This window comes from Cynara cardunculus, assembly GCF_001531365.2.
Source record: "Cynara cardunculus var. scolymus isolate 2C chromosome LG 15, CcrdV1, whole genome shotgun sequence".
Lineage (NCBI taxonomy): Eukaryota > Viridiplantae > Streptophyta > Magnoliopsida > Asterales > Asteraceae > Cynara > Cynara cardunculus.
In genome coordinates this window covers 19,598,216-19,611,145 of record NC_037542.1, presented here as the reverse complement: position 1 = coordinate 19,611,145, position 12,930 = coordinate 19,598,216, and the positions used below count along the sequence as shown (strand labels likewise).

General features: G+C 33.7%; 1 protein-coding gene across 1 annotated transcript; it reads left to right on the top strand.

Annotated features, from left to right (window-relative positions):
- Nucleotides 1-1,173: 1,173 nt before the first annotated feature.
- Nucleotides 1,174-3,806, top strand: LOC112528007 (transcription factor bHLH71-like). Its single transcript, XM_025138888.1, has 3 exons — nt 1,174-1,721; nt 2,499-2,945; nt 3,616-3,806. The coding sequence occupies exons 1-3, from the start codon at nt 1,203-1,205 to the stop codon at nt 3,724-3,726; spliced, it is 1,077 nt and encodes a 358-aa protein (XP_024994656.1). The 5' UTR covers nt 1,174-1,202; the 3' UTR covers nt 3,727-3,806.
- Nucleotides 3,807-12,930: the final 9,124 nt, after the last annotated feature.

Here is a 12,930-nt window from a genome sequence, read left to right as displayed (position 1 = left end):
GCAGTTAGTTACACGAATTCAGATATGGGATGAAATCGGATATGGATGAAATCGTTTAGGGATGAACGGGTTTAAGAGTTCTTAAGAGTTTTAAGAGTTTTAACCAAATGCTTTATAAGATAGTATATATATATATATACTTGGGATCATGTGAGACCAATGGTTTTTCGTGAGACCCGTAAGACCAATTTTCAACCTTTGGATTAGATTTACAATCGTCAGATCTGAACATTTATAAACGCCACGAGACTTCTCACTAATTACGAAATTGCCACCTTGCAACCATTAGATCATTAATTCATAAATTTGATCAATGAACATAAATTGGTCTTACGGGTCTCACGAAAAAACCTTTGGTTTCACGTGAACCCAACCCTATATATATATATATATATATATATATATATATATATAGGCCTAATCAAATGAGAACCGATTAGTTTGTGCTAACTGTGAGATCCAATCTCAACCACAAATTAACAGATAAATTAAAAAATTAATAATTATGGTAGTTTGAGTTAAAATTATAATTAGAGGGCATTTTAGGTATTTTTAAAAACTCCTCTCTCTGACCTCCAATCTCCGGCCTCCGGTGAACATTAATCCGGCAGGTACCAAGTAATCACAAAGATACACAATGTGATGCTCATTGTGATATACTGTGATACCCCAGTGGTACCCCAATGGTATCACAGTATATCACAATGAGTATCACATTGTGTATCCTTGTGATTATTTGGTACCATATATATATATATATAGTGTTGGGTTCACATGAGACCAAGGGTTTTTCGTGAGACCCGTAAGATCAATTTATGTTCATTGTTCAACTTTATAAGTTAATGATTTAGTTGTCTAAATTGCACGGTGACAATTTTGTAATTATTGAGAAGTCTCGTCGCGTTTATGAATGTTCAGATCTGACGATTGTAAATCTAATCCAAGGGTTAAGAATTAGTCTTACGGGTCTCACGAAAAACCATTGGTCTCACATGATCCCAAGTCTCTCTATATATATATATATGAATTGATTAGCGATGGAGAAAAAGTAAGTTAAGATTAGAGAGGATAAAGAAAAGAATGAAGAAATAAAAAATGGTAGGAAAGGTCACACCACTCTCCCTCATATGATATAAATAGATATATGTGAACAAACACAAAAGCCTAAAGTTGCCACACATTAGATAACAAAAAGAGAGAGTATGGCCTTGGAAACACTTTCTTCCAATGAACTCCTCAACTTCATAATCTATGACACCATCTCTGCAACCCCTTTTAGCTGCAATGACTCCTCTGAAACCACAACTACTAACACTAATCCTTGTAGTAGTTTCTTCTTCCACCTCGAAAACCAGAACCCTAACCCTCCTTTGAATCAAGAACTCTCAGGAGCTGCGGCCGCCATGGAAATTATGACTTCCAATTCTTCTCTAACTACAACCACTGCAAAGATGTCTATGGCGGTGCAGGCTTACTGCAGTGGCAAAATCCCAGAAAAGAACTACAGTAATAACAACAACAACAACAACAACAATCAGAATTTAGGGGTACAAGGAGGAGGGAAGAAGAAGAGGAGAAGAAGGCCTAGGGTTTGCAAGAACAAAGAAGAAGCTGAAACTCAAAGAATGACTCACATTGCCGTCGAGAGAAATCGCCGGAAACAGATGAATGAGCATCTTGCCGTGTTGCGGTCTCTCATGCCGGAATCTTACGTCCAAAGGGTTTGCTTCCTTTCTCTTTTTTAAGTTAAATTGAATGCATGTAGATCCAAATTCTTTCTCATCGATTTACTTTTTGGAGATAAGATTTATCAAAATAATGAATCAAATTAACATCTTTCAGACATCTCTGGATTTGGAATAGAATTGATTCCACAAAAGAGTAGTTTGAATTACTTGATTTTCTATTTACTTTTTGGTGCAATAAACTTCCCAAATAATGTATTAATTAGTAAGGTTCTTGTTGATAGATAATGCAATGCCCATCCATCTGTGTTCTTTTCAATAAATAATTACTCAAATTTAATTTAATTTAATTAAATCAAATAAATATTATAACCCATCTTGGGCAAAGCTTTTTGCTGAATGTAGGTAGCGTTGGAGATGTATGAAAATAATTCATGGTGGTGATAATTACTAGTTTGAATGACTGGATGTGTACCAACTAGGACAAACCAGTCGAATCTTTGACATCTCTCTCTCCTGGTACAAAATCTTAGACACTGTAATTAACAGAGCTTCATCTTTAAAAGCATTCTCTTCTTTTTAGAGATCCCTTTTCTTGTCAATTTGTCGGATGCATTTAATCAAAATGGCCCCTAGGATAAGCCATTGTATGCAATGAACAACAATAACAAGCCAAACAGTTGCAGTTTCATATGGTTGACTTAATTATTTAAGATTTTACATATATATATATTCTCAGAAAAAGAAATTATAAACACTGTTTTGCTTACTTAATCTTGACGATTACCCCTTTTTGTGTTCTTGCTCCATCAGGGTGACCAAGCTTCCATTGTTGGTGGTGCTATAGAATTCGTGAAGGAGCTTGAACATCTCTTGCAGTCACTTGAAGCTCAGAAGTTCCTCTTAACTCAACAACAACAACAACAACAACAACAACAACAACAGCGAGAAGAAGAAGACAGTGATTTCGCCGATAACACTAAGTTATCGTCGCCCCTCCCTCCATTTTCACAATTCTTTTCTTACCCACAGTACACCTGCTCTCAAATCCCCAACAAGTACACTTCCAAAAGCAAGGCAGCCATTGCAGATATTGAGGTCACTTTGATTGAAACACATGCCAATCTCCGGATTCTATCGCAAAAAAGGCTTACTCAGCTCTCAAAAATGGTGGCCTGTTTTCAAACCCTTCATCTGTCCGTACTCCACCTCAACATCACCACCTTGGACCCGTTGGTTCTCTACTCCATCAGTGTTAAGGTACGTAAAATAACATGTACCGGATGTTACAACGTAGGGTTGTATGTTACAACCCTACGATTATCCGAACATCACATACTTTCTTAAATATTATACATAAAAACGAATACTTGGCCATGTATATAATGTTCATGCAAAAAGTGCTGGAAATGACAATGACTTTACATTGGATGACTTCACAATGCAAAAAACCAGCTTTAGAGATACTACTAGTACTTTCCATTTTTATCATTAGACACAAATTTTCTTTTTCTTGGAAAATCAAAACCTTCATAATTAATAGTAATCAGGAAAAAGAAATAACAAGAAGTTTGCATCCAAGTTACACCATACAAGTTTAAAGTTGGAATCTTTTACCCGATCGATATCACATAATTAATTACTAAAAGATGCGTTAAATATATAATCAAACATGGTCGTTCGGGAAAATAATGATGATGATGATGATAAAAAAGAAGGGGGTGATGGCAAGGGTAATTTTGGGAATTCCACCTGGTATGACCTAATTCCGTTAATGTTTTGGAAATGATGGGTAGAAAAAGATGTTTGTTTCCAAAAACGTTGTTGTTTCCTAGTTTGGTTGGTTTGTCTTGTAATTAAAATTAAGGAAACACTCAACATCATTATATATCACTTTGTTGAAATTAAAAATGGGAAATAATACATGCAGGTGGAAGAAGGATGCAGGCTCAATTCAGCAGACGAGATAGSAGGTGCAGTCCACCAGATGCTCAGAATAATTGAGGAGGAAGCTACCCTATGTGTTGATTCCATAAACTAGAAATAGCTGCTTGTGCTTTTACCAATTTACCCCTTTGGGCTTGTGTAAAATTACCATAATGCCATCTTCTAGATCTCTCACTGGCTTGTTTCCAACTTTTGGTGCACTGCACAGTAGTATTTGCTATTACTTTCATCATGTATAATTAACAGTAGTTGACTTACATTTTTCAAAACATCAATTAACCCATCGATCAAGTGATGTGAGTTGAGTATGATGAATTATAAAAGTTACCAACATTATATAATATATATTATTATAAAAAAAGTTAATTATGAACGTATAAATGTAACTAAAAGATCTTGTCCCAAAATCATTAGACTTGCAAAGTTCAGTTCTTTTTCTTTATTGTTTCAAAAAAAAAAAAAAAACCAAATGTTGATATATTCAAAAGTCAATACGAAAAAGACGCAAAGAAAGACAAATAATAAAGCATAATATTCTCTATTATTTTTGAATTATTTTTGGTGTATATGTGTGGATATCTTCAAATTTGCATTTCTCCACACAGTGCAATGCCAAAACTTTGGGGAAGAGGAAAACTGAAAAGGAGTTACTTCACTGTCATACATGCAAATATCTATGTTTTGCTCTTGAGAGAAGCTTAATTATAGAGGCAAAACTGGCTCACAAGAGCTTATTTCATCTTAGTACTTCAGTCTTTATTATTATTGTAATGATTGAATCATCACCAAACGAACTTAAGATTAGGAATTCCAGCTTAATTTAGACTAATGTATATATAATTACTTAGTGAATTATCAATAAAAGCATGTTTCATCCCCTTAATACATACTCAATTGGATGGAGTCTAACATCCAAAAGAATTATTTACGTGAATTTAATTTATATTATAATGGGAAGGTCAATTGACCCATTTTTTTTTATTAACATAGATATCCAACCCATTATGCGAACTGACTAATCACATGACAACCATCTGTTTTGCGGGTAGCCCAAAGTCACTGCATTTGAATCTATGTGGCCAAAAAGGGGATTTCTATTGCTCTTTGGATTTGAACCTGGAAATATTTGAAGCCAAACTCATATATAAGGAAAAAATGGCACAAATAGTCATTTTCTCCAACCAAATTTACCTCTTTGTCGTTTCTTTTCTAAGATTTCTTATATATGAGTTTGGCTTCAAATATTTCCAGGTTTAAATCCAAAGAGCAATAGAAATCCCCTTTCTGGCCACAGAGGTTCAAATGCAGTGACTTCGGGCTACCCGTAAAACAGGTGGTTGCCATGTGATTAGTCAGTTCGGAACTCTTATGGACACACTTGCGAAACCCTCATTCAAATTTCACTTGCGGAACCACCTCAAGTGCATGCCCACCTCGCACAAAATTTGTGATTATTCTATTTTGACTCATCCACAAGTTGAATAATTGAATGGTTACTTACGGAGGTGGTGATTTTTTTGAAAAAATGAGAGAAAAATGACTAAAAGGTAAATTTGGTCGGTTGAAATAGCTATTTATGTCAATTTTCCTGGTATATATACATCCTAGTACTGAAATATGACGAGCAATTTGCAATGCTTTGTACTGAATAACATTAATATAATGTAATTGCCATTTTTTTGGAGATATTTTCTAAAATTCTAAATTAAATAAGCCGTAGAAAACAAAAAGTAACTCTTTTATAACCTAAGGACTAAGGAGTATCAATAGAGTGGCTAATATTATCCAATACATAAGAATGCAAGTGTACAATATGGTCCCTGAAGAGCATGTGCCCTTAAATTGACGTATCAACACCATGTCACCATCTTCTGTCCAATTCCTTGTTCCATGTCTTCTTCTTTACACCTTATCGCATTTTCAAACTTAACCATATCAATAGGAATTTGGCTTAATGCAACCCAGTCATCTCTACAGCTATTATATATGTTGTAATTAGTTCAAGTAACTTGAGCGACATCGCTATGTGAGTTGATTTTCATTTGAAACAAAAGTAACTTGTGATTGACTATTAAGTATGCTTGTGAACAAAGCAGAAAACCCGAAGGAGACAATGTAATTGAACTAGCTAATGTTCGAAAATGTAAATCAAAAAACACATGGTCAATTGTATGCAGCTAAAGCAGTTTCAAATTCAATAGGATTTCAATATTGTAGATGCATAGCTAGATTGTTCTAAGTTCTTCAATTCCTTGGACAAAGAATGTGAAGATCACTTATTAAACGAACTATGAATTATCGAGTTTGATGCATGTCTACGTAAAGGTGCAATCTCCGCACATACCCCTTGAACAAGTCTAAGAGTTGGAGAAGGTGTTGATCATGGTGAAGTTGCTCATTCAATGAGTAAATTATTGAGAAAGGTTGAACCCTAATTCCTTTTTTCCTTCTTTTTTTTGCTTTTTAAGAAAGTAGAAATCTTACACTGGTTGATACAAAAAAGAGTAGGGCATTTGGTTTTGTTAAAGTTCAATACAAAAAAAGAACAAGAAGAAGTGAATAGTAGCAACTCCGGGAACACAACTAGAAGAAGAAATGCATTTTTGTACATCTACATCGTCAAATTAGATATATTTGTTCCTTGTGTGCCGCAACCGAAAAAGTCCATTAATGAATCTAACATCATTAAAAACATCCATCAGTTTGGGTTTATTCAAAGTTGATATATGACTTTTATTGTTACGTGTTTGTAACGCTTTGCTGCAAGCCAATTAAAGGAAACAAATCCGGGTGCATTTTCATTCCCAATTGCTTATGGGGTCGTAGACACAATCAAGTCACATTCATTCGATCATTTTAAGGAGTTAAGTCAAACTATATATTATGCTTAGTTTATGTCTATTTCTTGTATAATTGATAACAATATTATGTCGGTGCCACGGAGTTAATTGGATATATATTTTATTCATGAACAAAAATTGAAAAACATCTATTTATAAAAGAGATGCTGCCAAAATTGAAATATATTTGTTTTTGCTTATAACTTATTGTTTGTTTGTTTTTTGTGTTTACAGAAACATAAATACAAGTCCCTTTCTACTTGGGTACACTTCTATCAAGTCCTTCAAAAGAAAACATAAAGATGTCGACGAGCAAGTGTTCAAGCTGGCAAGGAGGGGATTTATGAGTTAAACCTTAATTACATTCATATTTAGGTTACAAAATGATTTACCTTTGTTTGGTAACTAAGAGCATACACGGGACGTTCTTGCGTCCCATATATATATATATATGAGTTAATTATCTGCTATTACTATATACTAATCCATTTATCGAGGCTCGGGGGGACCTTAATAATCTCACAAACTCGCACACATATAAAAAGGGAAAGAAAAGCTTTCAAATACAAACCATGTTTTACAAAACATATAAACCAATTTTAATCGTTCATCTAGTTTAATAAATATATGATTTCATTTTGTTTCTTAGTCTAATATCAAGATCATACTGAATGAACCTTAGTTATATAAAAGACATTCCACCATCCCGTTGTATTTGTCAGCAATAGGATCCAGGGGCAAGGTCCAACTATATTAGTGTGGTACCCCCATTTGACATTCAATCAATCTTGGGATATTAGCCGAAATGTGATGCATTTGTAGATTTTGTTTAGCAGACATTGTAATTAGTGGTAATATATACCATGCAACGCATTGAATCATAAGAATTGATGAATGAGACACGAAGAAAGCTTATTGTTTTATCTATCGAGTTTCTGCATTTACAGCTAATTAATACACGTTAATTAAGTATGCATTATGGAATACCTACCTTACACCTATCTGGATATATACAACAAAAGTTTAACCAAATTAAAACAATATATATACACAAGAAAAAAAAATCCAGAAGTTTTCTAACACCAACGCATATTAATATGTTTCATGGGATTTACCAAACGTAATTCTACCTCTGTGTGTAGCTCAGTTTGCAAAAATGTAGGACGACTTTACCATATACAAGACAGGTACCTGAGTTCAATTATGTGTCTTCGCTAGTCTCAGCCGTTGAGTGAGCCAAAAAATACGCTCAAATTAGCATTCTTGGAGGCGAGTTCCCTATGGGACCAGTTAAGTAATCAAGTTTTTGACCAAATACTAATGTAATTCTATTATCGTTCAATTTTCTTTATGCCACAAGAAAGTCTCGTTGAAGCTGAAGTGCAAATTCTACAAGATATCCATCAAATCAAACACGTTGTCTATAGGGCAAGGCTCATGAAAGAAGGATGCTAAGTACGTGGTCCCAATACCGAATGTAATCTTATCCACAAAGTTCAGAGTAGCGTACATCTCAGATAAATTGAGGGAGGGAAGACTATGTTGGTTTGGAGGCCTTCATAGGAGACGCCGTCACCTATGGTCAGGAAAGGGGTAGGAGTAGTTCGACTGGATTCGGGAAGGTTATAGCGCCAACAACTAACACATCGAATCCGAGGTTTAATAGGTTGGGGGGTCTTTGAAGGTCTAGTTTGGAGGGGGTCTTTTAGTTCACTACCTAGCTAGTGTTTTACTGCAGTTGGTCTTTAGATCATTTAGTTGTTTCATACTTTCCTCTATGTATTTGTCCTTACATGTTTAAAGTATATTTTTTTGTATTTTTTTACCGTGCTTACTTGCACTTCTTTTCTATGTCAAACTTTTCAAAATCAATGAAATGCACACCATTAATAAATAAACTAAAATTGTATTCCTTGACAACAACTTAAATATGAGCATTATTTTAGCCTTCACACCTTACTTTTTCACCATATTTAGTCTTTTTAAATAAATATTATATTACCTATCTTGCCATCAATATTCAATAAATTAAGCATCCATGATTGTACTAGAATACCTCCATTTTACTAGAACACATACATTTTACGAGAACGTGAGAACACCCTTATCACATGTGATAATACGCGTGAGGGATCCTGTGATGTGCGGACGACGTGTTCTACGACTTAGGTTGCGCCAAAGGTTGTATGCGTCTATGATTTAGCATCGCATGTGATGGTTTTGATGGATTATAGTATCATATCAACAACAACCTTATCACATGTGATTATACTTGTGAGGGGGCTTAGTGGTGTAATGACGACTTGACCCGCAACCAAGATCGCATCGAAAATCGTCCGCGTCTCTGATTTAGTATCACATGTGTATCATATGTGATGAAATAATGGTATCACATGTGTATCATATGTGATAGAATAATGGTATCACATGTGATTATCTATAGTAAAAGGGTGTTCTTGCGTTCTCGTAAAATGAATGTGTTCTCGTTTGAACCATTTCCTATCTATACTATATTATAAAGCATTTGACAAAAACTCTTAAAAACCACTTTTTATGCATAAAGTACTGTTTATTAATGCATATTACTTAAAACTCAAGATTACAAGTAGATTGTGCGTAAGTACAACTTATTAAAACTCCATATCTGAATTCGTGTAACTAACTACAGATAAACATAATCAAATACAGGATAAACATCTCATTTTAAATATAAAAAATCTAAAATATAATTAGGATAATCATTGTGTTCTAACAGAATACTTAATTATTATCTTTATAAAATGTTATATTATTAAGTCAAAAATAAATTATTTTATTATTAAACTTAAATTAAATTATAATTAAAAAAATAAATTAAAAAAATAAAAACTTTTAAAATAGTTGATTTGATATTAATATTGATATATTTTTTTCAAATTTTTATGATATCTTTAAATTTATATTTTATTCAAAAAAAATCATTATTGTTTTCTTAAAAACATATAATTTATACTATATAACGAAATATTTGACAGAAACTCTTAAAAACTATTTTTATGCGTAAAATACTATTTATTAATGCATATTACTTAAAACTCAAGATTGCAAATAGAGTGTGCGTAAGTAACTACAAATAAACATAATCAAATACAGAATAAACATTTCATTTTAAAACATCTCTGATTTAGTATCACATGTGTATCATATGTGAGGGAATAATAATATCACATGTGATTGTCTATAGTAAAAGGATGTTCTTGCATTCCCTTAAAATGAAGGTGTTCTTGTTTGAACCCTTCCCTATATATATATATATATATATATGAGAGAGAGATAGAGAGGGGGAGGGAGGAAGACAACTTTACTAGGGTTTTAACCGGGTCTTTATGTATTCGTATTCTATACCGTTGTCAATTCTAAGTTCCTTCAAGGGTTTCAACGTAACTTTTATCATTTCTGGGAATTTTGATTTGATTTTTACAATCTATCATAATGATATACAAAAACAGAAAAGCAAAAGAAATTGTTGCAGGTCAATAATTTTTATATAGATGTGTATAACATATGATGATGATGATGATAAGGTTGCGAAAGAAAGAAAGTGTGGATTTGAACCGTTTATACTGTCTATATATATATTTGTGGCACACATCCCTGTTCACCCGCAACGAAGATGATGGAGGTATTGCAAGATAACCACTCAAGTGATTATTGAAGCTTGCTTACGTCCCCACCCTTGTCAATAATGCCTACGTCTAACACAGCCAAATTAACCCCACACGTTAATTTACACACACACAAGTTTCAATATGTTATCGTCTTGGTAAAGAGATATTAAAACAATGAAATCAAAGTGTTTTGGTCGTGTATAGAGTGCCGTGTGACAGAGGGCAGGCAGTACACATGGGTTTGCCGTGTAATTCAAAATATATGAACTAATTATATCCCTCATTCACACACACACACATATATATATATACACACACACACACATATATATATATATATATATATATATACATACACATAATATAGTTTAGAAGTCGAACTTAAATATTGATTGATAAAATTATCTTTATCCTTGTATGACTTTTCAAAATACAATTAAAAAAGAAAGTGAAATGTGGAGAAATAAAAGATGAAAGCAGGTGTGGGGTAGGATCGATGAGGTCTGCGTTGATTCCAATATAAGATGGACATATAAATAAATTTGTAAGTATGTATGCATATCATGTCCCTCTCTTCATTAATTAAGGTTTCTGTCATTTTGTGTTATTCCTTTGTCACTCTCCAAGGAAGGACCTCTCCCTTTCAATTCATGCATGTTTTTGTTTCATCTACATCCATCTTCTTCATAATAATACACATATAATCTATATATATTTACTTTTATAAAACCAAAATATTTTTTTTTACTAAAAGGGTTAGTATCAATAACTAATCAAAACCCTACTGTGTTGCCTAAGACAATAACTGAAATTATGGCCGGACACACGAAGTGAATGTGCTTCGATGAGGTATACGAAGGTTGACTGCCTTTTGAGCAGGCGACATCGTGAAAAGTGGACCTTCAAATGACAGATAATTGAAGCTCCTATGGCTAACTGAAGTTGAAAGCGCCAAAACAGGCGAGTTCATTAGTAGCTTGACTATATATGAAGGTGACCAACAATGACGGAAGAGGGTACAAATTTGAAAAATGAGAGATAGACAATAAACCACGAGCATGAAGCCAATGATCAAATGTATGACTTTGAAATTGAAGGTTGGGTATGATAACCTAGTCCAAGGATCGAAAAGACGTTTATAAACGACAAGGGTGGTGTCCGATTGGTTTGAGTTTGACTCCAAAGATCAAAAGTAACAGGAGGTCTCAGGTTCAAATCGAACGAGGAATAAAAATCCCCTTGTGGCCACAAATGTTCAAATGCGGTAACTTCGGACTATCTGCAAAGCAGGTGGTCACCCTGGGATTAGTCGCCTCGCATAGCTGGTTGGATATCCAGGTTAATAAAAAAAACATTTATAAATATAATCATCAATTAATTTATCATTGATTACTAGTCCTTTTATTTCTTGAAAATAATCTAGAAATTTCTAGTTTAAATCTCATTTTTAGTAGTACTTTATGGATCAAATGTACCAGGAATATGTTTAAGATATGAATGAATGATAATGAAAGTGTCTAAATTTCGAAAGTGAGGTTTGTGGTAATAATAATGAGAGGTCTTTATCTATCTTATAAAGACCCATGGTGCTTCCCGAAAGTTGAGAAGTTCATTGGTTGGTTTTGCATAAACCAATCCCCTGAGGACATGTTCGGTATGTTTTGTTTAAACACGTGAAAATAGAGTCGAGAATGAGGACATGGAATTGATGAGCAATAAATGGCATCTATGTTGTTAAATGGCTTAGTATAAGATGATGAGCGTAAGCAACATGTGTACACGAATTACACGTTGGAAGTCTCGTAGAGAAATACAAGGCAAGTTAGTAGTGCAGGCAACTTGTTCAAGATCGCCTTTTTCCATTCGGTGCATGTTGAGCAGTCATATAGGTGATTAATGTGAGCTAAGTTAGTATTAGTGTTGAGTAGTTTTTACAAACACGTAGAAAGTGTGTTATGATTTATGTGCAGGTAGCGTTGCAAGTAGAACCACTAAACCTACACAACGAGGTGAGCTTTATGTGCTTTACAACCGGGATATGTGCCTTTATATCTAAGTAGAACCACAAAACCTAGCTACTCATCTGTTGAGGACGAGAAACTGCAAGAAGTAGGGTAGCACATGCATGTCTTTTGTTTACTATGTGTTTTGCCAAAGTAACATAGGTTAATAGTGTGCATGTACCATGTCAAAAGTGATACGCACCAATGTACGTTACTAGTGCCTCTAGACCTTGTAAGCGAGATCACTTATGATGTAAAATAGCCTTTATTGAACCATGTGATTTGTTTGAGCTTTGTTCCAAATGTCAAAAGTAACAGAAGATCCCAGATTAAAATCCAAGGAGAAATAAAAAACTTTTGTTACCGCGAAGGTTCAAATGCGATGATTTTAAGCTATCTGCAAAGCAGGTGGTCGTTCTGGAATTAATCGGCTCGTATAACATGTTGGATATCTAAGTTAATAAAAAAAAAATTAAATATAATATATTAAAGAGGTTAAGTATAAAAATAATAGTAAATAAATGTGATGGTAATTATAAGGTGTAAAAAAGTGGGTAGGGTGAGTAGGATGCATACGTTTAGCGGACATACACTTTTAACATGTGTGCCTGCAGCTGCATGTCTGCATCACTCTAGCTCGCCCCTAACCTACTTCAGAATATAAAATTGTATTTAAATCCTTATTAATAATTAATTAATTTAGTTTCCTTTTTAATAATTAATTTAGTTTCCTTCAAAATATAAAATTGTATCCAAAAATATAATACACTTCAACTTCATAATTTGGATGTCCACTATTTTTATTAAA